At 48.1% G+C, this 27764-nt stretch overlaps 2 protein-coding genes across 4 annotated transcripts; both read right to left on the bottom strand.

The window, feature by feature from the left end:
* Positions 1–1176: 1176 nt before the first annotated feature.
* LOC143421204 (bcl-2/adenovirus E1B 19 kDa-interacting protein 2-like protein) lies at positions 1177–17379 on the bottom strand. Of its 2 annotated transcripts, XM_076890412.1 has the most exons (10): positions 15792–16097; positions 13895–13975; positions 13584–13627; positions 11712–11954; positions 11444–11638; positions 11113–11215; positions 10901–11032; positions 7337–7423; positions 4074–4172; positions 1177–1651 (listed from the first exon to the last, which is right to left on the bottom strand). In XM_076890412.1, the coding sequence occupies exons 1-10, from the start codon at positions 15833–15835 to the stop codon at positions 1627–1629; spliced, it is 1053 nt and encodes a 350-aa protein (XP_076746527.1). In that variant the 5' UTR covers positions 15836–16097; the 3' UTR covers positions 1177–1626. The 2 variants fall into 2 exon arrangements, 1 of the variants encoding a protein (XP_076746527.1); XR_013100928.1 differs by lacking the exons at positions 1177–1651; positions 4074–4172 and having other exon boundaries at positions 11389–11638; positions 15792–17379.
* Positions 17380–20176: 2797 nt separating this feature from the next.
* On the bottom strand, positions 20177–27764 carry LOC143421202 (exopolyphosphatase PRUNE1-like). 2 transcript variants are annotated; one of them, XM_076890408.1, is made up of 9 exons: positions 27623–27764; positions 26038–26145; positions 25157–25359; positions 24899–25083; positions 21602–21760; positions 21285–21376; positions 20994–21152; positions 20832–20922; positions 20177–20684 (listed from the first exon to the last, which is right to left on the bottom strand). In XM_076890408.1, exons 2-9 carry the CDS (start codon positions 26074–26076, stop codon positions 20455–20457), a joined length of 1158 nt encoding a protein of 385 aa, XP_076746523.1. In that variant the 5' UTR covers positions 26077–26145; positions 27623–27764; the 3' UTR covers positions 20177–20454. The 2 variants fall into 2 exon arrangements, with proteins under 2 accessions (XP_076746523.1, XP_076746522.1); XM_076890407.1 differs by lacking the exon at positions 27623–27764 and adding an exon at positions 26962–27102.

The following is a 27764-nucleotide window of genomic DNA, read 5'->3' as shown; positions in this document are numbered from 1 at the left end:
ACACTGGAGTAAACTCTCGACCATCTCATACTTCTGTTTAATCAGTTTTCTTTTTGATGTTTATTCAGCTGTGTGAGAACTATAACTTTAATCTCAGCCAAACCGATTTACTCACAAACAAATCAGACACTGAAAAAAGCCAAACAATGACATTTATAAGTATCTAATTGACTTATATATCATGTTTGACCTGAGTAGCCAAAGACCACGGTGGGGTTGAAAACGATGTGCGGGGAGTTCGTCTCCCAAAACGTCGGAGCACTTTTGCAAATATGTGAAATCGTGATAAGCCGAGCAGATGTTTGAAGTTCACGCAGCTACATTTTTGCCTGAAAGTATGTTTTGTGACACAGAGTAATATTAAAAGTAGCTGCTGCCATTGTTGGAAACTGGAATATGAATATGAATTCTGGGATAATATAGGCCACAAAGGATACACCCGACCCATCCTTCAAATCTGGGAAAAGGGGAACGCATTTGGAGCAGCTTTTGAATTTGGACAGGCTTCATCGCGTCGCTGTGACGTAATCGGGCTACAAATGCGGCCTCAGGAGGATGCAGCCCATGAACTTGGACACCCCCAATGTCATAGTTTTTCCAATACTGACACCTTTATGAAAGCAGCAGTGTGCGTGCTACTGTGATTTTCACTTTTCACAATAATGATTTAACACAACACCTTTGAGCTTTTATTTTGAAATTGTGCGTTTTGGAAAGCTGAACGTAGAGCACTTGGAGACGAGCACAGGCTGTAAAAAACAGACGAGAGTGATCACGGAAAGGTTTGGACGTGTGAGAGAAAAGATGTAAATCACAGTCACAGCAGGGCGCTCTGACACAGTTCAGTGGGCTGAACTCACGTTGGTGTTGATACTGTTGATGTTTGGATTGAGCTGTTCCCTGCAGGCCATTCAGAAAGAAGAATACAGGTCACCTGACAATCATTTCAGCCAGTAAGCACTCGCATTTACACTGTGTGGAAAATGAATAATTCTGTGAACTCAAAACTAAAAAGAAAAACTAAATAATTGTCCTGTCCACAGCTGTCAACATTACCTCGTCAAGCCTAAGAGCCCGCTGCTGACCCTGAAACGGCGGTGAGGTCGCAAACCGTGAGTCAGCGTCACGCGTTTTCAGGTAGACGGGACCTCATGAAACAAACAGGACGAGTCAGGCTGCTTGATCCATGCTTTATTACAGGAAGTGAAACACAGTCAGCAACCAGTCAGCAACTTTCCGCAGTGAAGCTCCACTCACGTGTTTCACATGGACATGAAAACCAAAACAGATTCTATCACCTGGATTACAGAGCCCGATTAGCCCCACCCCCCACACGTCCATAGATCTGAGGCTCAGACAGAAACGTGACGGCGCGATGTGTCGGGTGTCTCGCTCTCACCGCCGTCTTAAATACGCCAATAAATAAACAGTAAGTTAGCGTTTGTTCAAGTTTAGAGGAAAGAAGCAGCAGAGTTCCCGTTAGCATGTTCGTCCTCTCCGAGTCCGAACGCCACCAGCACACAGACGTACAGCAGTCTGCTCATATGTACACGCCACAGGTCAAAGGTCAGCAGGCTTCCTGACCCTGTGGCCTCCTGGGTCCCTCCAGTGTGACGTGTGAGAGGGTCATCTGTTCAGCTTCTCATCAAACCTGCAGAGAGACAGGAAGTGGATTCATGAACCGCGCCAACATCAGCAGGCCTTAACGTCTCTGTGAGCGTCTTCGTCTTCTCTCCGTCTTCCTCACGGCACAGATCACGTGACATTTCTGCAATCGTTTCTCAATAAAAGGCTCAATGCAAACTGATGGAGGGCTTTTAATTTGGAAATGATACAGGAAGTATGACTCAGTAAAATAGGAGTTAGTCAAACAGAAGGAATAAGAAAAAGCTGTTATCACCAGCTGTTAAGGTGAATAGGGGTCAAAGGTCAGTATGGGTTAGGTCTAAAACATACAGAAGTAGCAGCTAACCCAGCTGCCACTGTTAGCCTTTTTGTGAGGTGTTATAAGCGTTTTCTTGCATTTTGTATTTAATCTGTGTGTTCAATCGATCATCAAAGTTATCTTAGAGCCAGATTAGAGTTACAATGGAGTCCAAGCCAGAGTGGAGTCAGAGCGGAGTCAGAGTGGAGTCAGAGCAGAGTTAGAGTGGAGTCAGAGTGGAGTCAGAGTCAGAGTGGAGTTAGAGTGGAGTCAGAGTCAGAGTGGAGTCAGACTGGAGTCAGAGTGGAGTCAGAGTCAGAGTGGAGTCAGAGCAGAGTTAGAGCGGAGTCAGAGTCAGACTGGAGTCAGAGTGGAGTCAGAGTCAGAGTGGAGTTGGAGTGGAGTCAGAGTCAGAGTGGAGTCAGAGTCAGAGTGGAGTCAGAGCAGAGTTAGAGCGGAGTCAGAGTCAGAGTGGAGTCAGAGTGGAGTTAGAGGGGAGTCAGAGTCAGAGTGGAGTTAGAGTGGAGTCAGAGTCAGAGTGGAGTCAGACTGGAGTCAGAGTGGAGTTGGAGTGGAGTCAGAGTCAGAGTGGAGTCAGAGTCAGAGTGGAGTCAGAGCAGAGTTAGAGCGGAGTCAGAGTCAGAGTGGAGTCAGAGTGGAGTTAGAGGGGAGTCAGAGTCAGAGTGGAGTTAGAGTGGAGTCAGAGTCAGAGTGGAGTCAGAGCAGAGTTAGAGCGGAGTCAGAGTCAGACTGGAGTCAGAGTGGAGTCAGAGTCAGAGTGGAGTTGGAGTGGAGTCAGAGTCAGAGTGGAGTCAGAGTCAGAGTGGAGTCAGAGCAGAGTTAGAGCGGAGTCAGAGTCAGAGTGGAGTCAGAGTGGAGTTAGAGGGGAGTCAGAGTCAGAGTGGAGTCAGAGTGGAGTCAGAGTGGAGTTAGAGTGGAGTCAGTGTCAGAGTGGAGTCAGACTGGAGTCAGAGTGGAGTTGGAGTGGAGTCAGAGTCAGAGTGGAGTCAGAGTCAGAGTGGAGTTGGAGTGGAGTCAGAGTCAGAGTGGAGTCAGAGCGGAGTTAGAGCGGAGTCAGAGTGGAGTCAGAGTCAGAGTGGAGTCAGAGCAGAGTTAGAGCGGAGTCAGAGTGGAGTCAGAGTGGAGTCAGAGTCAGAGTGGAGTCAGAGTCAGAGTGGAGTCAGAGCAGAGTTAGAGCGGAGTCAGAGTCAGAGTGGAGTCAGAGTCAGAGTGGAGTTAGAGGGGAGTCAGAGTCAGAGTGGAGTCAGAGTGGAGTCAGAGTCAGAGTGGAGTTAGAGTGGAGTCAGAGTCAGAGTCAGAGTGGAGTCAGACTGGAGTCAGACTGGAGTCAGAGTGGAGTCAGAGTGGAGTCAGAGTCAGACTGGAGTCAGAGTGGAGTCAGAGTCAGAGTGGAGTTGGAGTGGAGTCAGAGTCAGAGTGGAGTCAGAGTCAGAGTGGAGTCAGAGCAGAGTTAGAGCGGAGTCAGAGTCAGAGTGGAGTCAGAGTGGAGTTAGAGGGGAGTCAGAGTCAGAGTGGAGTCAGAGTGGAGTCAGAGTGGAGTTAGAGTGGAGTCAGTGTCAGAGTGGAGTCAGACTGGAGTCAGAGTGGAGTTGGAGTGGAGTCAGAGTCAGAGTGGAGTCAGAGTCAGAGTGGAGTTGGAGTGGAGTCAGAGTCAGAGTGGAGTCAGAGCAGAGTTAGAGCGGAGTCAGAGTGGAGTCAGAGTGGAGTCAGAGTCAGAGTGGAGTCAGAGCAGAGTTAGAGCGGAGTCAGAGTGGAGTCAGAGTGGAGTCAGAGTCAGAGTGGAGTCAGAGTCAGAGTGGAGTCAGAGCAGAGTTAGAGCGGAGTCAGAGTCAGAGTGGAGTCAGAGTCAGAGTGGAGTTAGAGGGGAGTCAGAGTCAGAGTGGAGTCAGAGTGGAGTCAGAGTCAGAGTGGAGTTAGAGTGGAGTCAGAGTCAGAGTGGAGTCAGACTGGAGTCAGACTGGAGTCAGAGTGGAGTCAGAGTCAGAGTGGAGTCAGAGTGGAGTCAGAGTCAGACTGGAGTCAGAGTGGAGTCAGAGTCAGAGTGGAGTCAGAGTGGAGTCAGAGTCAGACTGGAGTCAGAGTGGAGTCAGAGTCAGAGTGGAGTCAGACTGGAGTCAGAGGGCCTTACTGGCGGATGGCGTCGGGGATCTGCAGCTGGTCTGTGGGGATGAGCTCGGACAGCTGCTGCAGACTCTGAATGAAGCGGATCTTCCTGCTGAACTTATCGCTGTGGAGAACAGGGTCAAAGGTCACAGGTGAGACAGACCAACTACATCAAGCTAACACAACACATCAGGACCTGGGATAGTTTAACCTGTAAGATTTCTCACTGAGATTTATCTGTGTAATGACCAGATCCACCACAGGAGGCCGCTCTAACCGAGGGGGAAGACTTGGGGTCCTGTTCTAAAGCTCAGGTCTGAGCTTTAGAATGTGTTTCTGCTGCAACATCCAACATCTGCATAACATCAAACACTCTTTAAGACACTGAGATGGCGCCTTGTGCTGACCGATGTTTCCATCAGGCGGTGCAGTTCTGTGAGGTTCTGGTTTCACCAGCGTGCACCACAGACTCTTGGAAGAATTCTTCAAGATCGAAAGAATTACGAAGATTGGCGATGTGTTAATCGTCAGCAACAGACATGACAGCCGTTTAATCTAACGCCAGTAAATTATTGGGTCTTAAATGTTATGTAGACATCTGCCACCAGGTGGTGCATCGTCGTTGGGAAAACCTGCTCATCTCCATCTATTATTACTTTATTACATTAATATAACAGGAGGTTCAGTAAAAACGTCCTTCAAGGAGCTGCTCTTTACTTTCTTACTCTGAGTAACTGTCAGAGCCTGTACTTTTTCACTTAAGTTTAAATCCATACTTGAACTTTTACTGCAGTATTTTTTAACACTAGTATATGTACTTCATATTGATGTCGTCAAAGAACAGCATCGTGGTCCGTAAAGCCCAACAGCGACTCTACTTCCTCCTCAAACTGAGGAGAGCGAGAGCAGAGAAAGGATCGTGGGTGCTTCTCTGCCCTCACTCCAGGACATCTACTCTCTCCCTGCTCTGTCGACCCCGCCCCCCCAAAACTCTGAACCACCGCCCTTCACTGACTCCCACACTCCCACTTTCCCAAAAACACTCAGACTGTGTTGGACACTGTTGTGTGTATAAGACTTTTATCTTTTATGTTGTTTAGTGTAACACTGAGGACTGTGGGAGCCCTGCAGTTTCACTGTGTATGATCTGTACATGTGCTTTTGACAATAACTCTTCTCTACTTAAACACTGAATGTCTGGACTTTTGCCACCTCTGATCATGAATGTGATAAATATTTTAAAATGCCTTTGTTGTTAGTTTTTGACATTTTCCACCCTGCTTCTCTCAATGACTATCGCCCTGTAGCCCTCACCTCAGTAGTGATGAAGTGCTTTGAACGCCTGGTCAGAGACTTCATCATTTCTTCACTACCAGACACACTGGACCCACTACAGTTCGCTTACCGTCCAAATCGTTCCACAGACGATGCCATCTCTCATCTCCTCCACACATCACTCACTCACTTGGACACTAGAAGGGGGAATTATGTTAAAATGCTCTTCATAGACTACAGCTCTGCATTTAATACCATAATTCCCTCCACACTCACCACCAAGCTGGAGCATCTGGGACTCAGCTCATCTATGTGTCAGTGGATCTCCAACTTCCTAACTGGCAGACCACAGCCAGTAAGGATGGGCGGACATGTCTCAGCCTCCACCACTCTCAGCACTGGAGCCCCCCAGGGGTGTGTTCTGAGCCCCCTGCTGTACTCTTTGTACACATATGACTGTGTGGCCACTACCAGCTCCACCACCATCATCAAGTTTGCTGACGACACCGTCGTGGTGGGCCTGATCTCTGATAACAACGAGACGGCCTACCTGAAGGAGATTAGGAATCTGGAGAACTGGTGCCAGAGGAACAACCTCCTTCTAAACGTCAGTAAGACAAAGGAGCTGATAGTGGACTTCAGCACTAAGCAGGAGAGGAACTACCAGACCCCCGTCATCAACGAGTGCCCAGTGGAGAGAGTGGACAGCTTCAAATACCTCGGAGTTCACATCACGCAGGACCTGTCATGGTCCTGTCACATCAACACCGTGGTGAAAAAGGCCCGACAGCGTCTCTACCACCTCAGACGCTTGAGAGACTTCCAACTGCCCTCCAAGGTGCTCAGGAACTTTTACTCCTGCACCATAGAGAGCATCCTGGCGGGAAACATCTTAACCTGGTTCGGGAACAGCACCATGCAGGACAGACGAGCTCTACAGAGGGTTGTGCGGTCAGCTGAGCGCACCATCCGCTCCGAGCTCCCTGACCTGCACTCAATCTACAGCAGGCGGTGCTGGACCAAGGCCAGGAAGATCGTGAAGGACCTCAGCCATCCCAACAACAGACTGTTCTCTCTGTTGAGGTCAGGAAAGCGATTCCGCTCCCTGAAGACCAACACAGAGAGACTGAGGAGGAGCTTCTTCCCGCAGGCGATACGGTCTCTCAATCACACCACCACACAGTACTGACCCACACATACAGTTCTTACACACACTGGACTTTCTGGACATTGGTTTTGCACAACACTGGTCACTATATTCTTCATTTCCAGTTAATACTTGTACAGCTGCTGTTATTGTGTATATATTTATTTATATTTCTTCATACATTCTTATATAGTTCTATATTGTGTATTTTGTTGTACAGTTATTTTATTTTCAACTTTAATTTATATATTTTATCTTATTCTTCCCAGTTAAATTTACCCTTCATTCTAATTTGTGTTGTACAGTTATTTCATTTTTAACCTTAATTTATATTTTATTCCTTCCTAGTTAAATTTACCCTTTTTAATTTTTCATATTTATTTCCTATCTTATTCATAGCCTTTTCCTTTTTTGTTTTCTTTAGGTCACGAGCAGTTGTCCAAGCATTTCACTACATATCGTACTGTGTATGACTGTGTACGTGACAAATAAAATTTGAATTTGAATTTGAATTTGAATTTGAACTAAACTTCTGAGCATTTCTTACTTTTACACTAGTCTGTTAGTCTAATTTCTTTCCCTCATCCCAAGTAAAGACTCATTAGATGCTGCACCGTGAACGTGCACACAGTGATTTATCCAGTGAGCTGCACTTTGACTCCATACAGAGTCAAAGTGCAGCTCACTGACAGAGGCCCTGCTAGATTTCAGCTTCTTGGTACTTCACTGCCACCTTCTGGTGGTAGGAATGCACTGCAGCCAACCAGGGTCCAGAAAAACCAAATGTACATTGTGTGTGTGTGTGTGTGTGTGTGTGTGTGTGTGTGTGTGTGTGTGTGTGTGTGTGTGTGTGTGTGCGCGCTGACCTGATAAAAGGTTTGACCAGCGTGATGAGAGCTTTGATGTACCAGGCGGGATGGACGACCAGCAGCCCCTTCAGGTCCTTCTTCAGCCTGCGGAGACATGAGGACAGTGAACCCCCATGTCCTTGTGCGCTAAACACACTTCAAAGGCCACCGTGACCATCAGCTGGTCGCGGTAACGCCATTACGTATGACAGACGAGTTAAAGTGCTGCTGTGGTTGTAAGCATGCACAGCTGTGATGAGGAGGAGGAAGAAGATGACCTCCAAAGAGCTGGAAACATGGCTGAATCCCCGACATCATCTCCCAACAGCAAAGGCAACTGATGATTACATCATGACCACACAGAGCAGCGCTCCAATCAGAGCGTCTCTTACACAGCGAGCGTGATCAATCAGATTAAAGACGTCATGACGGAGTCTGACCCGACGTCAGCACCATCACCTGCTGTCGTTGAGCCACAGCCAGCTATTAGCTTTTATTAGCAGAAGGTGACATGGCGAGAGGCGGGGGGTGTTGAACCCCCACTGCTGCCATCTTGGATTGCAGAGTTGGTGGGTTGGTTGTTTCCAAACAGGAAGTCTGACTCGAGTGGATGCTCCAAATAGGATCTCGGCGCTGCACGCCACGCAGCGTGTGAAAATCAGGTCGTGACCCTGACACTGCAAATGGATGAATAGAGGGGTCATTTTTGTTGTGGCTGTGATGGGGGTGGAGCTCTCCGTTGGCGCTCTTGCCTATGGTTAGCGTAACGCGCCTTGTTTTCACCTTAGCTCGTCTCACATTCAGAATATCCCGTCTTCCTCCTCTCACCCACACCGGTCGCGGCTGATGGCCACCCCTGAGCCTGGTACTGCTGGAGGTTACTTCCTGTCGCCAAAGTGCCTTCTCATAGGGGGTCACATGATTGTTAGGTGCCCCGATGCGACTGTTCGTGCTACATAAATAAAGCAAAATTGCAGGTAGTTGAACTGAAAGATCATCTCGCCGCATGGTCCACAGGTCGGAGCAGACACAGCGAGCAGTTATGAGAAGCTCTACTCGTCTACGGGGTCACAGTTACTTTTTTTTTTTTCCTCTTTTTTAAGGCAAAGAAAGATGCCCAACGGATTTACTTTACCAAATTGACCATCCCAGCCTTGCCATAATGGTCCATTTGATTCACCTTTTATTGTTTATTTTATTTTCACTTACTGAATACGGGACAGACTTGACTGGGGGAAAGAAGGGGAGAAAGAAAGAGGGAAAGAGAAACAGCTGAGAAGAGGGACGGGGGAGAAGGGCAAAAGACAAAAACCAACAGAACGGGCAGAGAAAAAAAATGCATATATCAATCACCTGGATCACCTGCTGAGAAAGAAAAAAGAAAGCAAGCAGAAGAGAACAAGAGTAATAGAATAAACAACATCACAATGATATATGGGAATATGACAGTAAATACTAAATATTAAACATTATTGTGCAGCACATAAGATCAACAGAACAGTGTGCTTTGAGGTAGGAGCCAAAAAGGGTGTAGTTTGTGGGTGTGATCACCCGTGTGTACACCTGTGAGCATGGACGCGCTTGTTTTTAAAAGGTTCCTTCATGTAATGATCTGCTAGAGGGTGTGGGGGGGCCACAGCCCCGTCCTCCAGGGCATGAAGCAGGTATGGAGGAGATCAAAACTCCAGACATCCAGAGGCCCCCAGAACACAAGAGACCAAGGAAGACCAACAGAGGGGCAGCCGCGCCACTGTCCCAGAAAGAGCTGAGGAGAGTCCCAGATGAGGGCTCACTCAGCAGCCGCGGAGCAGAAGCCAGGGGGAGTTGCAGTGACGCGCCCGTGAGCTCCACCGGCAGCCAGCCGTGCCTGAGTGACCGAGCCCCAGGCCGAGAGGCCGGGGGCACCCCACCTCCGAAGTGGCCCGAGCGAGCCCCAGGCTCCAGGCCCCGATAAGCGGCCGCCAAGGAGTGAGCCGGTGTGTACCTGGATGTCCACCCCCAGACACAAAGAACCACCAACGCACCGATGTCTGAGGGAGTCCGCCACTGGCAGGGGAAGTGGTGGTAGGGGGAGATAGGCCTCCAAACCTTGGAGGGCCTGAGATGTCCCCAGAGAGGTGGCGCCTGACACCCAACCTGACATATAGACACAGACATACAGGCACACACAGACACAAACATCCATTCCCACCCTCATGCTCTCATATGCACTTACTCCACACTCAACCAACGTGGAGACAGACATAAAGAGACGCTGTACACACGATCACACTCCCCAAGCGTACTCTACAAACCGGGTCTAGGTGCCCCCGCCCCTGGAGGGGGGAACTGCACCCAGACCCAGGTGGTGTTACCCTTTTCCCTGCGGTGGGGGGAGGCAGACCGCCCCGACTCCGCAGCAGCAGGGAGGCCCCACACTCCAGACCGCAGTCGGACGGCCAACTCCTCCTCCTAGCCCCCCCGCTCCAGCAGGTCGCAGAGAATGGGGGTGAGAGAAGACTCCAAACCTCCCTCCACCCGCTCATTGTAGTGTTGATGCATGTGTGTTCTAAGGTGCATTTAAAACCCAGGAGGGCTTGGAGCTACCTGCCAGAGAGCAGCAGGTAAGCGCATGGTCCCTCCTGCTGGCCCTCAATGTCTACGTGTATTTAACATTGAGAGGTGGGCAACGACGCCAGGGGTGGGGTGTACACCCTGATGGTAATTTGGACTCCGTGTAGCGTGCCCACCCCCAAGATCCTATATGTATGTGTAATGAGAGTGTGAGTAATGTGAATGTCTAAGTTGTGGGATAAAATTGAGGCAGAGGCAGCCAGAAGGGGACAGAGGGGGGGGGGGGGGGGGGGGGGGGGGGGGGGGGAGTAGCCTCCTCTGCACCCTGGTGACATACCCCTACTCCAAGGTCCTGCATGTGTGGGTGGTTGTGATGGAGCGGGAAGAGGGAGGCAGCTGGAGATGGGGAGGGAAGGAAGGGAGGGGCAAGTGACCCCTCCCTGGGGCCAGCTCCCCCGCTGACCCCAGTAGGTACCCCCATACTCCGCGACCCGCCAGGGAAAGGGGGCCCAGGCCCATCCAGACCGGGGCCCAGCGCAGCAGCGCCTCCCGGCCCCACAGAGCCCAGGACAGTCTACCCAACCCCACCACAGAGAAAACTGCACCCACCCCACCATCCACTCATCTTCCAGACTACATAAGACAATAAACACCCAGGCTGAGATCTTCCTCCACCTCTCCTGTATCTCCCCCTCCTGTAGAGAGAGCCCCTGAGGAGAGGAAAGCTCCTGCAAGATGTGACAATCTTCCCCACCAGTTGAAGAGCCCCCCAGGTGGCTCGATGCACTGGCGGCACCCTGCTCCAGGGCTGGGCCCCCATGCACCCACCCGCCCACAACCCCGGCAACACACCAACCAGGACCCAAGCCCCCGAGGCCCGGCCCGGGCCCCAGCCCAGAGACGGAGCGCCCCCAGAACCTCACGCCCATCCCGGACCTACCCAGGGGCAGCCAGGGGTCACAGTTACTGAAGGAACAGGAAGTAAAGAAGCTCCACCCCTCAGAGCGGTGCTGAGAGGGGATGCTGTACCTCCTGTCGATGGACGTGTAGCACTGGTGAAGCCATTTGATGGAGGGCAGCTTATTTCTGGGAGCCATGGCGCACAGGTAGACTAGCAGGTAATTCTCTGAGACCATCAGGTCCAGCGTCCCCACAATGTACCTGCAGGGGAAGACAGGTGATAAAGGAGGCGTGGCTCACACCTGCTAGCATTTGACCACAATTTCTGGGCCCAAACTCACCTGAACAGGTTTTCCATGACATACTCGTAGTTTTCCACTGTGTTCTCCGGCAGGTAACAAGAAGTGAAGAGGATGATGGCGTTCATCCCGTCTCCAAAGTAGCCTGTCAACCAACCACAGGCAGAGCTGTCACGGTGCAATTTCAAATACAACACAGTGTTAGCTCCATGGCACCTGCAGGTGTGTTACAGGTGAGTGTGTGTGGCGCTCCTGCAGGTGTAATATCAGTGTATCATCTTATTTGTGTTACAGGTGTTTTTCAGGTGTGTGTGAGACCTGGAAGCTCCTGCAGGTGTATTACAGGTAGTTTGGTGGGTGTGTGACCTCTGACCTCCATGCGACAGGACCTGCAGGTACGGCTCCAGGACGCTCATGTTGACATGGTATTCGTGTCCTGAGATGCAGAACCGCCTCCAGCGCCGCCCTCTGCTGTCCACCTGATCCAGCTCCATCAGACCTTCGGACTGCTCCATCGGATTTCTGGCCACACCCACAGCTCCACCTCTGCCCATCCGAGGAAGGTCGTCTGTGAGACAGAGGTCAGAGGTCAGCTGCTTTTCTCTCGGTTACATTACTTCCCATCTGCGTGCACATCTCACCGTCCCACTCCAGGTCGTGCATGCTGTCCGGCAGTGTTCCTGTCTCGCTGTCCGATGGCGTCTCCAGAGCTTCCAGGTTGATGTCAAGCGACGGTGTGTCGTCTGGTGTCCCTGACAGTGCGGCTGCAGAGAAGCTGTTCCGATCGTTCGAGTCACGGCGGTTCAGCGTGAGACTCAGAGACGGTGCCACCAGACGCTTCTTAGCTCCGCCTCCACCCGATAGAGTGAGGCTGGTGACCGGAGCTAAAGAACAGAGGACAGAGTGAACACTGATTGATTTTTGGAAGATTGTTGTCATTGATTTTGATCACCTTTGATTGGTGACTTTGAGCTTTGTCAGAATCAGAATACTTTACTGAGCCATAGAGGAAATGATGTTGGTTACAGCGCTCCAGTACCAACAGCAACAAAGACAATACAGGAAATAAACAATAGCACAATATATACAATATTTACATATATATAAGCCACTTACTAACAGTGTTGAGTAAGTTACTTTAAATTAGTAACTTAGTTACATTACTAGTTACTTCCATCAAAAGTAACTCAGTTACTTGAAGTTACTCGTTATTTTCAAAGTAACTAGTTAGTAGGGAAAGTAACTTTGGTTTTACTCAGACTTCTCTTGTTAATGTGTTGCTTCCGTAACTTTGCCAGTCTTCTAGCTTGCTTACTTGCCACAGTGCACTGTGCCACCTACCAATACAAAGGAAAAGATAATGTGCACATTTCCACGAAAGAAATCCCACGCCTGCACCATCGTTGACTGCTGCCATGATTCTAGCCTACATCACAGAGTCATGTGCGCTTTTTACATCCAACACAAAAACTGCAGTCGTGGTGCTTTGATTGTACTCAGAACTCTGAAATTCTGCCTTCTGAATAGGAAGATGTAGGTAACACCAGACTGCAGATGAGCTGCATACAGGGCTGGACTGGGACAGAAAATTGTTTCTCCATCACCTGTTCAGCTCTGATGATTCAGTAAGGACATCTGCTGGTTTCATCTTCATGTTTCCCTCTCACCACATATCCAAACCGACATCATGACCAGCAGCTTTACAGCTGTGGCTCCAGCAAACATCAGCTGATACTAGAAATTAATATTAAATAAACTCCACCTAAACTTGGTTCATATCTGACCCAGATGGACTGCAGGTCATAACTTCTAACCTGAAGTTCAGTTCACCTGACACTCTCGGACCAGCGGCCGCTTCGGGTCTCTCCTCTTGCCTCCCTTTTCCTTCATCCACCTGCTGCCTCCACCACTTGCTTATGTTACTGAATCTGTGGAAGCTCCGCGATAGCCACCACACGAAGTAACGAGTAACGAGCCTATCTAAATCCCAGTAACGAGTAACGCGTTCCTGATTTTGGCATAACTAGTTACCGTGCTCGTTACCACAATAATAACGTAGTTACTGTAACGCGTTACTTAATAACGCGTTACTCCCAACACTGCTTACTAATAAATATCTGAATAAGAAAGAAGAGCATGAGCAAAGAGGGTGTAGCAATAGCAGTATACAGTGTGTTGGGTGGATGAGTTGTACAGGGAGATGGCCACAGGCAGGAATGCATTCCTGGGTCGTTCAGTGGTGCTTTTTGGTAATCTCAGTCTATGACTGAGCGTGCTCTTGTGGGAGGAATTATCCAACAGTCTTTATCCTGGACAACGTATGCCTCTCCATCACAACCTTAAGAGAGTCCAGCTACATCCCCACAACATTGCTGGCCTTGCAGATCAGTTCGTTGAGTCTGTTAGCATCAGCAACCCTCAATCTGCTCCCCCAGCATGCAACAGCGTAGAGGATAGCACTGGCCACAACAGACTCGTAGCTTCAACTTTAGCTTACAAAAATTGGTTTTCACCTGATTCTCCTGCTGGACTTTCTGTGTCATCCTCTGGAAGTGGTCTGAAGCAGCAAGCCCAGCAACGCCAGCCAGGTAAAACCAGGTAAACATGTGAAACAAAGAGGTGAGAAGATATTCACCACACACATTAGCTTTAGTTTGCATTTATTCACAGCTATTAGCTTCTGTTAGCACATATTAGCATTAGCCTTTATTAAAGCTACATTCGCCTCTTACCATATGTTACTATTAGCCTCTGTTAGCACAAATTAACATCCTCCATAAGGATCTATTTATCTTTATTAGCCTCTGTTAGCATGACCTCTGACCTGGGGAAGCCATCATCCTGCCACTCCTCCCTCAGCTCCATGTCCTGGATGTTGGCGGGGCTTGAGGGCCCTGGAGCAGACCTGGAAGAGCAAAGAAAAACCGAAACTGGGACCCAATTCAGATTCTCTTCTCTGATTGGCTGATTGTTCTTCTGCAGGTATTTTGACGTTTTTTTGTGGTTCTATTATTTAAAGTTAAATAAAGACCAATAAATAAGTTTGTTTGATCGGACATTCATGACTCACACACACACACACACCTTGGTCCTGTGACGTTCGTTTGGAGGTTTGTAAACTATTTATAGCTCCAGGGTTTCCGTCCAATCACAGATCTGACCTGCAGGCAGTTAAGCCTCCTGGTGATTAAAATCAGATCAAACCCGTCTGACTGCTCTGACTATCTCACACACACCTGAACAGGTGAACAAGGGAGGGGCTTCATTGTTCCTCTGTTTGCTGTGAAGCTGACACACCTGATCTCCAGCTACAGTAACTGAACAGGTGTGTGCAGTGGGTGGTCCTCTGCAGGTGAGGAGTGTTTTCACTGCGGTACCTTCAGGGTCAGCTCGCAAAAATATCAGAACTCTGATGAGCCTCCACAAAAACAAAGAGGAGAGATGAAGGAGTCTGTAAAGCTTCCTTGGAGTCACTCCTGGTGAGGAACAGCTGTGGATGGATACATGAAAGTTCAGATGAAATCCTGGTAAAGATTAAAACTCTTCACAAAGGATCTCAGCCAATCAGAGGGCTCCTCAGGTGAGAACATGTGAGAAGAAGGAGGAGGAGTTTAAGACGATGAAGACTGATGTTTGCAGATCGTATAATCTGCTCAGTTCTTTGTCTCCAGCCTTAAAGATTCGTAAAGTCTTGGCGGCTGCCCCCTGGTGGTGCGTGCAGATACTGCAGGTGAACTGCAGGGGGTGGAGCCAATCATTATTACATCATCACCTTTGATTCTGAGCTCGTCCCAGCAGATGGCACACTTGGCTCAGGCTGTTGATTTACAGCCAGATTTTCTAAAAAAAGCCAAAATGGTGTGTGAGCGCAGTCCTCAGGTGTGTTATCAGACGCACCTCCGTGGGCAGTAAGGTTAGGCCAGGAACATAAGATGCTTTGTTTCGGCGCGGGTTATTAAACTGCGTGTTGTGAACGTTAAATATTCTCCCCTAATGTCCTCGGCTCTGCATGTGTTACAACGGCCTCACCTGCGCAGGTGAAGCTGCAGGTGCAGAGTGCGAGGCGTGAACCTCAGAGCGATGTTCAGTCCGTTTCTTCATCAGCTCAAACACAGTTCACATTACTGGCAGTTTGTTTGGTGACGTTCACTCAGCACCTGCTCCACAGATCAGCTGTTTGCAGGAGCATGATGGGAAATTGCAAAAACTCAACGTGTGACACAAACTAGCGCATGACACGCAGGTGTGACCGGACGCCTCACCTGCAGAGCTTCACGGACTGAGTTAGGAGCTCAGAGAGTGTTTTCAGGGACTCGGGAGGATCAGAGGCCTCCTCTGGTCTTTGACTCTGAGCTCAGATCCAGGAAAAGGCGTCAGCTTCCTGTCCGAGGACCAGAACCCGATCAGGACCCGACCAGGAGCCAATCAGAAACTGCAGACTAATCAGTGAAGTCATCAGCAAGGAAGAGATCGGCGATGAGGCTCAGGACCTGGACCGGGAGACCCCATAGCAAGCAGGAAGTCAACGGACATCACTTCCTGCTGATCAACAGCCCAGATCATCAGGCGGTGAACATATCACAGAGACCCCTTCACTGACCGTCAGCAGCAGAAGCAGTTTGAATTGAACTTCCTCTTTTTACTGAGCAGGAAATGCGCACGCACACACGCACAAATACACACACACACTCTCACACAGCGTTTGAGCTGTAAATATTTACCTGTCCTCACCGTGCCCGTCTGTATGCTCAGTGGGGGAGCTCATGATGTCACTCTGATGTCACGGCGTGCTCTGACCAGCGTGTGGGACCCACTGGATGTCTGAGTGTGGTGTCCTCCTTCCTCTCCTCTCCCTCGCACAGAGGGAGTTCCCACTCTGACTCTATGGGGCTCGCTCGCTCGCTCTCTCTCTCTGCCTGACAGGTTTGTCTGCATTTCACCACAGAGCCGCCACCTGATTGGCCACGCTCACCTGCTCCTTGCACACAGGTGAGGTGGCAGATCAGCTTCAGCCTGCTTCATTAAAAATCCACCAATCAGATGCTGAAGCTATTTAAAGCAGGAGGAAGTGCAGAGTGTCCGCAGGGTCCTAGTGCCTGTGAGAGCAGCTTAAATTCAGTTAAATGCTTTAAAAAGACTTTTATTTTGGAAGTCAGGAGGCATGAATGACATATATTTAGGAATCAACACAAGAAATCCAGAGATAAAGGAGAAAATTTTACAACCATAATTAGAAATAACATTTCCACTTCAAACACCCAAGTTAATAAATCGACTCACTACTAGGGATGGGTACCGGTGTTCTGACATAAACGGTAGTAACCAGACCGAAAAGCAGCGCACATTTCGGTGCTTTATTTCGGTGCTTTTTTTTCCTGAGCTGTGATACACTTCTAGCCAATCATTTTACGTTTCCCAGGATAGTAGGCGGGGCCAGGTACGTACGTTCTTTTAGAGCAGAGCTACAGATTAAAAATGTCCAAGACGAAGCGGTCAAAAGTCTGGCTGTACTTCACAGCAAAATATGCAAACTCAGCAGCAACAAGTGCTTTAAGCTGATACTGTGATACTGTCAAAGGAGGTAACACCTCGAATCTGATGAAACACCTGGCGACGCATAGCGTTTTTTTAAAAGCTGAGAAATGCGCCGTATTTGATAGCTTGCTGCGAGACCTCACACTGTGCACGTTGGGTGGGTTGCCAGTTATCGGACCCGGAGCAACATCCCCCAAAAACCCGAAGAATAGAGTCCTGGCCCCTAGCCCTGCCAGTGTAGCAGAAATGATGAGGATGATGATGCAGCAGCAGCCGTTCTTCTCTGCGTGAGTAGCTTAATGTTGTTTGTGTGTAATTTACGTTGAGTAGGCTAACCACGTTATTACATTAATGCATGTAAGGTGAACCAGCAAACATCATCATAGATACATGTGGCTGTCCTCTTGTTTGATGGCAGATACTCCCTTCACCCTGGCCAAAAAGGCTAAAATGACCAAAGAAAAAGTGGAAAACAGCTAAACATGAGAGGTTTAGGACAAAGTTTGTGTTTTTTCCATTGTTTAAGCACTGCTTCCAGCCAAGAGTGATACCATATATGCCCCATAGCTGCAGAAAAGGCTAACATTGTTATCTTTTTACAAAAACCAGTTGAACATGAGAGGTTTTTGGACAAAGTTTGTGTTTTTTCCATTGATTAAGCACTGCTTCCAGCCAAGAGTGATACCATATATGCCCCATAGCTGCAGAAAAGGCTAACATTGTTATCTTTTTACAAAAACAAAACAAAACTTGGACAAAGTTTGTGTTCTCCATTCATTAAGCACCGGTTCGAGCACCGTTTAAGCACCGGCACCGTTTCAAAAGTACCGATTTGGCACCGGTATCGGATAAAACCTAAACGATACCCATCCCTACTCACTACAATAAATACATCGAGTCCAACGGGGGAAGGTCAGAAGGAAGGCGAGTGTTTCAGAGGGGAAACCACAAGTCTGAGCAGATGTTCCAGATGTTTACAGAGTTGTACCCCAAACTTTATCCTGATGACTCATGATGAAACATTGTAAATAAAAAAACCAAAAACCTTTCTTCTGCAAACTTCCTGTTGCTGCAAGCTTCTTCCCTCTGTTTCACAATAAAAGTCTTTCCCTTCTCAGTGCAATTATTGTGAAACATGATTTATTCACAGCTGGTTTCCTGACAGTTGGCTGCAGTTCTTTTTCTCTTTAATAAAACACCCAAAACCAACAGCCTACGGAGGCCCAACAGTGCCAAATCTGTCAGAAATTCACATCTTCAGAAAACCCCCAAAAAAACAAACAGATTCAAACAAGCATGAAGGTCCGCTATGACGGCACACCTCAGCTGGATGCAACATGTGATCACAAGCTCAGGTACGAGCCAGTGTTGTGTCTGCACACGCTGTTAGCAGCAAAGTCTGTATATTTTTTTATATATTTTATTTTATTGTTTACTCCATTTAATTTGTAAAATATGCACACACACACACACACACACACACACACACACACACGTAGAAAAACATATTTAGTATACGCATCCAGTAATGCATATACTATTATATATTGTACATATATTTATTAGTCTCAGATTTAGCCATTCTTATATTTTGCTTGTTGTACGTTATTGTATTTTTGCACACCTCTGTTGCTTGTGAAGCTCGCACGCAAGAATTTCACTCACATGTGCTGTACCAGTGTACCTGCACATGTGATGTGACAATAAAAGTGATTTGATTTGAGTCTGTGAGAAATGGCACAGATAACAGTCTGACATAAAACTTTAAGTTTGCACCAAAGAGGCGATTCCCAAAGAGCTGAAACGGCACAAGTGTGAGGCCTGAAAACTCTGCAGCAGACCAGAGAGACAATCAGCCGATCGTCTGCTGCTCAGCCTCACAGGAGGAAACGCTGATGAAGGTCAGAGGAACGGGACTGATAGAGCGATGGAGCCACATCATGGTCAGCGTGTGCGAGGAGCTCCAACACAGCGTCAGCAGCCCCCTGTGAGACGGAGGCTCCGTCACGGCTGCAGCTCAGTCTATGATGTTACAGATCTTTGATAAACGTTTGAATTCTGAACCATCACATGTGTTTTGTATGTTTTAATAAACATACTCATAGAGAATATAAAGAAATGAGGGTGGCTCATGACTTTTGCACAGTGTGCTTTCATCCACGCAGGACTGCAGAGAACTTTATTGTGTCAGACCGATCCAACAGCACCACCTGCTGGCTGGAGGCCTCAGTCACAGCTGCGCCCCTGCAGTTTTTTCTGAGCACGAGGCGTGCAGCGGGGGCGGACCTTCATGCCTGCTGTCGGCGGGTTTCCAGACTCGGATTCTTTTGATCATTTTGGATTTTATTAGAGAAACAGGAACACGGATTCATGCTCGTGTTCAACAACACCTGCTCAGCATTCAATACCATCGTTCCCTCGAAGCTGGACAGGAAACTGCAGGATCTAGGACTGAGCAGCTCCCTCTGCAGCTGGATCCTTAGCTTCCTGTCTGACAGACGCCAGGTGGTCAGACTGGGCAGCATCACCTCATCCCCCATCACACTGAACACTGGTGCTCCACAGGGGTGTGTACTGAGCCCTCTCCTGTACTCACTCTACACCTACGACTGCACAGCCACTAACAACTCCAACATCATTGTGAAGTTTGTGGACGACACTACAGTGGTGGGTCTTATCACCAACGGTGATGAGACGGCTTACAGGGAGGAGGTCAGCGCCCTGACCCACTGGTGTCAAGACAACCATCTCACCCTCAACGTCGCAAAGACAAAGGAGTTGATAGTGGACTTCCGGAGGTGCAGAGAAGCACACACCCCCATCACCATCAACGGCGCTGCTGTGGAGAGAGTGAGCAGCTTCCGGTTCCTTGGTGTATATCTGGCTGAGGATCTTACGTGGTCAGTACACACAAACAAAACAGTGAAGAAGGCACAGCAGCGCCTCTTCTTTCTCAGGAGACTGAAAAGATTCGGCACGAGCCCCCGCATCCTCAGGACCTTCTATCACTGTGCCATTGAGAGCATCCTCACTGGATGCATCACCACCTGGTATGGCAACAGCACCGCCTACAACTGCAAAGCTCTCCAGCGAGTAGTGCGGTGCTCTGAACGGATAATTGGAGGTGAGCTTCCCTCCCTCCAAGACATCTACAGGAAGCGCTGCCTGAGGAAAGCGGGGAGGATCATCAAGGACTCCAGTCACCCCAGCCATAAACTGTTCAGACTGCTTCCATCAGGAAGGAGGTTCTGCAGCATCCGGTCCCGTACCAGCAGACTGAGAGACAGCTTCTTCCACCAGGCCATCAGACTGCTGAACACGTCATAGACACCTCAGCTTCACTACTGGAACTTCAACATTATGCACTCCATACTGTATATAAATGCCACTTGTTTTGCACATATTCAACTCTGTATATTTTAATATATTTTATTATTATTATTACTATTTTATTACTATTTAATTTGTAAAAATGTGTATACACACACACACACACACACACACACACACACACACACACACACACACACAGGAAAATATTTAGTATACACATCCAGAAATGCATACACTATTATATATTGTACATATATTTATTAGTTTCAGGTTGGCCATTCTTGTATTTTGCTCGTTTGTGTTGTTGTGTTTGCACATCTCTGTTGCTTGTGGGGCTCGCACACAAGAATTTCACTCGCATGTGCTGTGCCAGTGTGCCTGCACATGTGATGTGACAATAAAAAGTGATTTGATTTGAGTGATTAAAAAAAACTAAAAACAACAAAAAAACAAAAAAAACAAAAAAAAAACAACCCATAAAACGTTGGTGCTTCATCGCTGTCTTCCGCTGACAGGTCAGAGGTCAGTCCTGTTGACCATCTGGCTGAACTTCTCCTCCAGGGCTTGGGAGGTGATGCGAGGCAGACCGTTGTCCAGAGGGGAGCCCTCCACCAGGCTGTTCATCGGTGTGGGCGGGACCTGAGACAGCTCGTCCTTCCTGTCTCCCGGGAAACCATACCCATCCCACGTCGTCAGGAAGTCTTTCATGATGGGGAGGAGCTTCTTCCGAGACGCCAGTGAGTTTCCTGGAGACATAGGGTGATGAAGTCACCATCAGTCCTGAGGCCACCCCCCCCAGAGACACACCCTACAGAGCATAGCTAACGAGGCAGCAGAACATCAAGCATCACCTGTGCACACCTGCAAGATGTGTCTGATTACAGGAGTGTTACCTTGATGATAGGCTGAGATGTGAGAGTGGGGGCTGCTGAGTGGACTCAGGTTGAGGGCGGGGCTTTGGGCTTGTTCCAGGTACTGGCTCACCTGAGGAGGGAGGACACCTGAGCCGTCACGCAGAAGGAACAGCAGACTAAAGAAGGGGGAGGAGAGTGTACCTGTTCCCTGCAGGTGGTGCTGTGGCTGAACACAGCAAGTTCTCTGATTGGCTCTTTGCTCTCAGTGAAGAAGATTGTCATCAGCAGCAGCAAATCATATCCGTACTTCTGACAGAAACCTGAAAGCTCCGCCTCCAAGTCCTCCCTCTGCAGGAACTCCTGACACATACACACACACCCATACTCAGCAGCATGTCTCGTCAAGTGTTCTGCAGCTCTGATGCCACCTGGTGGCAGACTGGTGTCACTGCAGCTTATTAGTATGACTGTAGTACAGTGTGCAGTACTGACCTGCAGTGAGATGTAGAGAACAGAAACGGAGAGATTCAAACTTCCTGAAACAGCTTTCATGTCCTTCAACAACATCTCCTCTGTGTTCAGACCTGCAAACAAAGTACTGCGTCAAATACTCCAATAAAAAAAATATTACACCAAGTACAGTAAAACTGCAATACTAAAACAATGCTCCATTGAATTCTTTAATAAAAACTATAAAGGAAAAAGTACAAATCTGCAGTGTATCCACACCTGAAGAGTAACAAACACAGGTGAGTCCAGACTTTGTTCCACCTGTGTTCTCAGTTATGACTGACTTCTCAGAAACTGACCTGAGACATCCAACTTGGCTCTGTGCAACTCCTGGAAGAGAGCGCCCCTCGGTGGCAGAGCAGGGAATAGGTTCTCCAGCGCTGCAGCATACTGACTGTCTTTGGGAGTGACTTTACCTGCAGCAGGTGACATGTCCACGCAGTCCACCACGATGGCAGCTGCAGACCAACACAGACAACCCACCAATCAGTCAACGGCACACTTCAGACACACAAGATTTACTCAATTCAGGTTTATTTATACAGGTAGACCCGACAATAATACATAAAGAGAAAACTCAACAGGCAAGCACTTTGGCGACAGTTGGAAGGAAAAACTCCCTTTTAACAGGAAGAAACCTCCAGCAGAAGGAAGCTCTGCCTCCCATTCTACTTTTAAATACTCTAAGAACAACAAGTAGGCCGGCAGAGCGAGAGTGAAGTGCTCTAATAGGGTGATATGGTACTACAAGGTCATTAAGATCAGATGGGGCCTGATTATTTAAGACTAGGGATGGGTATCGTTTAGGTTTTATCCGATACCGGTGCCAAATCGGTACTTTTGAAACGGTGCCGGTGCTTAAACGGTGCTCGAACCGGTGCTTAAAGAATGGAGAACACAAACTTTGTCCAAAAACCTCTCACGTTCAGCTGTTTCCCACTTTTTCTTTGGTCATTTTAGCCTTTTTGTCCAGGGTGAAGGGAGTATCTGCCATCAAACAAGAAGACAGCCGCATGTAGCTATGATGATGTTTGCTAGTTCACCTTACATGCATTAATGTAATAACGTGGTTAGCCTACTCAACGTAAATTACACACCAACAACATTAAGCTACTCAGGCAGAGAAGAACGGCTGCTGCTGCATCATCATCCTCATCATTTCTGCTACACTGGCAGGGCTAGGGGCCAGGACTCTCCTCTTCGGGTTTTTGGGGGATGTTGCTCCGGGTCCGATAACAGGCACCACACCCAACGTGCACAGTGTGAGGTCTCGCAGCAAGCTATCAAATACGGCGCATTTCTCAGCTTTTAAAAAAACGCTATGCGTCGCCAGGTGTTTCATCAGATTTGAGGTGTTACCTCCTTTGACAGTATCACAGTATCAGCTTAAAGCACTTGTTGCTGCTGAGTTTGCATATTTTGCTGTGAAATACAACCAGACTTTTGACAGCTTCGCCTTGGACATTTTTAATGTGTAGCTCTGCTCTAACTGAACGTACGTACCTGGCCCCGCCTACTATCCTGGGAAACGTAAAATGATTGGCTAGAAGTGTATCACAGCTCAGGAAAAAAAAGCACCGAAATAAAGCACCGAAATGTGCGCTGCTTTTCGGTCTGGTTACTACCATTTATGTCAGAAATGATGGCACCGGACACCGGTACCCATCCCTATTGTATGTGAGCAGCAGGATTTTGAATTCTGGACTTAACAGGAAGCCAAAACAGGAGAAATCTGCTCTCTCTTTCTAGTCCCTGTCAGGACTCTTGCTGCAGCATTTTGGATCAGCTGAAGGCTTTTCAGGGAGTTTTTAGGACTTCCTGATAATAATGAATTACAGTCGTCCAGCCTGGAAGTAATAAATGCATGAACTAGTTTTTCAGCGTCACTCTGAGACAGGATATTTCTAACTTTAGAGATGTTGCACAAATGGAAGAACGCAGTCTTACATATTTGTTTAATATGTGCGTTGAAGGACGTGTCCTGGTCAAAAATGACTCCAAGGTTCCTCACAGTGTTACTGGAGGCCAAGGTAATGCCATCCAGAGTAAGAATCTGGTTAGAGACCATATTTCTAAGATTTTCAGGGCCGAGTACAATAACCTCAGTTTGATCTGAATTAAGAAGCAGAAAGTTAGCGGCCATCAAGGTCTTTATGTCTTTAAGACATTCCTGCAGTTTAACTCATTGGTGTGTGTTATCTGGCTTCATGGACAGATAGAGCTGGGTGTCATCTGCATAGCAGTGTAAATGTATGCTATGTCTTCTAATGATGCTGCCTAAGGGAAGCATGTATAATGTAAACAGAATTGGTCCTAGCACTGAACCCTGTGGAACTCCATAATTAACCTCAGTGTGTGAAGAGGACTCTCCATTTACATGCACAAACTGGAGTCTATTAGATAGATATGATACAAACCACTGCAGTGCAGTACCTGTAATACCTACAGTAGGGCTGCCACAAACGATTATTTTGATAGTCGACTAGTCACCGATTATTTTTGCGATTAGTCGACTAATCAGATCATCATCCATTGGCCGTAAAACTACAGCTTATTGCACCAGGAGCATCTGCTCTTTTATAACTATCATTAGCTTACAGCTTTAAGTGTTTCAGGTATGTGCTAACTAAAAATAAAGACAAGATGATAGTTTATTAAATTTTAATGAAATTTGCAGATTGTTTCAGTGAAGTTTAATAAACTCCTTGCTATCTAAATAAAAATACTAATACTAATAAATAAAATACTAAAAAAGCCAAACAATAACATGTTTAAGTTATCTAAGTGACTCATATATCATGTTTAACCTGAGTAGCGAAAGACGGCGGTGGGTTTGAAAACAATTAGCCGGGAGTCCGGTGTTCTCACGGCTCTAGTTAGCCTAGCCCCCCGGCTAGCTATCGAGCTAGTGGGTAACAGACGTCTCAGAAAACGTCGGAGCGCTTTTGAAAATATGTGGTGTCCTGATAAACTGATCAGATATTTGAGGTTTACACAGCTACATTCTCCATGAAAATATGTTAAACGTGTATTTTGTGACCCAGAAAGAATAATAAGAGTAACATTAAAACTAACTAGCTGCCGCCATTGTTGACAACTGCGCTGGGCCGCGCTATGAATTCTGGGACACAGCTTCTTCTTCTTCGGGGTTTAACGGCAGCTGGCATCCTTGTACATGCAGTGCTGCCATCTTCTGTTTCAGTCCGTTATTACACTCTTAAATCCTGCTACTTATTCCTGCGTCTTTGGGGATCTTACAAAGCTTCCAACGACGCATCAACTAATAAATCAGTCGTCGACGATTTTGATAGTCGACGTAATCGTGACTAGTCGACTAATCGTGGCAGCCCTAACCTACAGCATGTTCTAATCGCTCTAATAGGATATTATGGTCGACAGTATCGAACGCTGCACTGAGGTCTAGCAGGACAAGCACAGAGATGAGTCCACTGTCAGAGGCCATAAGAAGATCATTTGTAACCTTCACTAAAGCTGTTTCTGTGCTGTGATGAGCTCTGAAACCTGACTGAAACTCTTCAAATAAACCATTCATGTATTCGATAACCTTCGAACGCTCAGTAACACCAGGTGTGTACCGTAAAGCAGGTGAGCAAGCTGCAGGTCCAGGATCTCTGGAGCTCTTTGAATGATGCGCTCTGTCACCAAGGTAGCGCAGGATCCCACTGTTTCCGCAGTAACAGGACAGGTGGGGGAGGGTTCCCTCTCTAGATGGTGGTGGTCGATCACCTCTGCAACCGCCTCCTCTAGGTCGCTGTCTGAACTGCAGCAGAGACAGGATGTTAAGACAGGTGTGATCACCACTCAGGTGTGCAAGGTCATCTGTGAGGTGTTACCTGGGCAGCACGTTGTGGTCGACCAACGTGAGCCGCAGGCGGCCGGCCCGCTGCAGTGCTCGCAGGTCCAGCTGGTCCCTGAAGACGAGGAGGTCCAGAGACAGAGCGGCTTGGCGCAGCAGGAAGACGCTGTCCGAGCGCAGCCGCAGCTCCGATTGACGGATGTTCAGCAGCGGCAGAACGAGCATCTCGCCGGGTGCAGTCTGACAGGGAGAGAGAGACTTCAGGTAACCAAAGTGGGTTAAAACGTCTTGATGCATCTCAATCATTCAGGTAAGTAAATCTCCAAAAGTTGATTCTGTTCATCTGGACGTAGCGTTTTGTGGGAGAAACGTTTCGTCACTCATCCAGGTGACGTCTTCAGTCTCAGCTGACTGCAGGTTTCAATCTTATAAACAGGACATTTACATAATGACTGAAACAGCCCACTGAGGGAACAATGGGCTGGGAGGTCAGTTCCTTAATCTTAATTATGCAAATTCTCATGACCATTGATCAAAGACCATGAGTACCATTCACATAGAGTTGGGGAATGGCTGCAATCACAGCATTGTAAGATGGCAAAAGATGTACCCTTAGGCCCCTCCTCCATTCAGAGATGGTCTTTGAGAATGGCCAATGGTCATGAGAATTTGCATAATTAAGATTAAGGAACTGACCTCCCAGTCCATTGTTCCCTCAGTGGGCTGTTTCAGTCATTATGTAAATGTCCTGTTTATAAGATTGAAACCTGCAGTCAGCTGAGACTGAAGACGTCACCTGGATGGGTGACGAAACGTTTCTCCCACAAAAAGCTACGTCCAGATGAACAGAATCAACTTTTGGAGATTCGTGTAACCAGTTCATTACCTGTACTGGCAGCTGATTGGACTGTGGCTTACCTTAGACAGGAAGTAGGCATAGGCCAGGGCAGATACCATGGAGTCAATGTCGCAAGCTTCATTTCCCAGGACAACATGGAACCCAGGGCCGACCTGGTCCGAGCTCAACTGGGGAACAAAGAACAGAGCTCCTAACATACTGATACAACCCGGCACCACCTGGCACCACCTGATAAAACCCGGCACCACCAGAATCCCCTGGAAGCATCTGGTATAACCTGAAACCACCAAAAATCCTTTGAAACCACCTGGGACTACTATCCCTAAATGCAGACATATTTAACGTCCACAGTCTCGTAACGTCTGCTCTGAGACTGCAGGTCATCTGTGCTTGGGTTAATGCTGGATTTAACATGGAGAGGCTTCTTGTTTCTGCTGTAGTAAAAACATTTACTGTTAAACTGCAGTAATGTGTTGAAATGCCCCGCCCCTCCCCGTGCCTGGGTCTGCTGTAGGTTTCTTCCTGTTAAAGGGGCGTTTTTCCTCTCCACTGTCGCCAAAGCGCTTGCTCAGAGGGTCACATGATTGTTGGGGTTTTCTCCATTTTCTTTGTATTATTGTAGCGTCTAGCTTACAGTACATCAGTGTATTAATAAAACTGCATTCAATTTGGACAGAACAGGCGAGTTATAGAAACATGCCCCTCCTTACTGCTGCCTCTGCTGGACACCAGAAGAACTGCAGCAGTGGTGATCCTGACAGGTGTGTCTCACCTGACCTCACGGCTGACTGTCTCACTCACACCCACAACTGCGTTTCCGGTCGTTGACGTGTGCAGCTCCACAGACTCGTGCAAACTATCGTAGTGCTCGGACCTTGTCACATGATGTAAACAGTGCCAGTCATTCTGCAGCAGCGCGAGCTAACAGGCTAACCCGCGTGCGTGTGTGTGTGTGTGTGTGTGTGTGTGTGTGTGTGTGTTACCTTCACGGCCCGCTGGCAGCTCGTCAGAAACTCCTCCATCTGCTCCGTTAGCTGTTAGCTGCTAACAAACGGTCAGCTGTCTGTGACTCGCTTTCACCTGATAAATGTACGCGAGACAGAAACGTGCGGTGGGCGTGGCTTGTCAGGACCCGTGTACGGATCGCCTTTGAACCAAAACACTAAAACTTCGCGTCCCGTTTGCAGGGACCACGTGACCAGTTTCTTACTGATGATTACGTGCCTTTTTTTTTTTACTTTTGCCTTGTAATAGGCCTTTTTCTAGGTGTGACCAAAAAGCAGGTAAACCTGTGTCAGTAACCATGGTAACAGTCTCAGTGACCCTCACTTGCAGCAGGTGTTTGTGACGTATTTGATGTATGAAGCTAGAATTTCACAGTAATCGTGATGAAGGTTCAAACTGTGGAGGCGTGGGGCAGAGCGTGCGCTGAAGCTCGTTGGTCCCTGTGCTGGGAAATCTACGGCCCGCGGCCCTGAAGCGGGCCTGTATTTCCACCTACAGTGATGAAACCAATGCATCATCGGCTGCCGTCCTTCATCTGTGTCTTTATCGCAGCATGACGGTTCAGACAGGAAGTGAAAGAGTGAACCCGAAATGCGAGGTCTCCACAGAAACGTGTTAGAAACCCAGATTATTTCAAACCTGTATGACGTCCACTTTATTCTGTCTTCTAATTATTCTGCTTCCTGTTTCTTCCACCACTCCATGCCTCCAGTAATGATGACGCACTCTCCTGCTGGAGCCTCAGCCGGCTGCCACTCTGATGTGCAGAGCGGGCGCTTGG

This window comes from Maylandia zebra, linkage group LG11, assembly GCF_041146795.1.
Source record: "Maylandia zebra isolate NMK-2024a linkage group LG11, Mzebra_GT3a, whole genome shotgun sequence".
NCBI lineage: Eukaryota > Metazoa > Chordata > Actinopteri > Cichliformes > Cichlidae > Maylandia > Maylandia zebra.
Note: the sequence above shows the minus strand (reverse complement) of the source record. Positions and strands in the feature narration are given on the sequence as shown.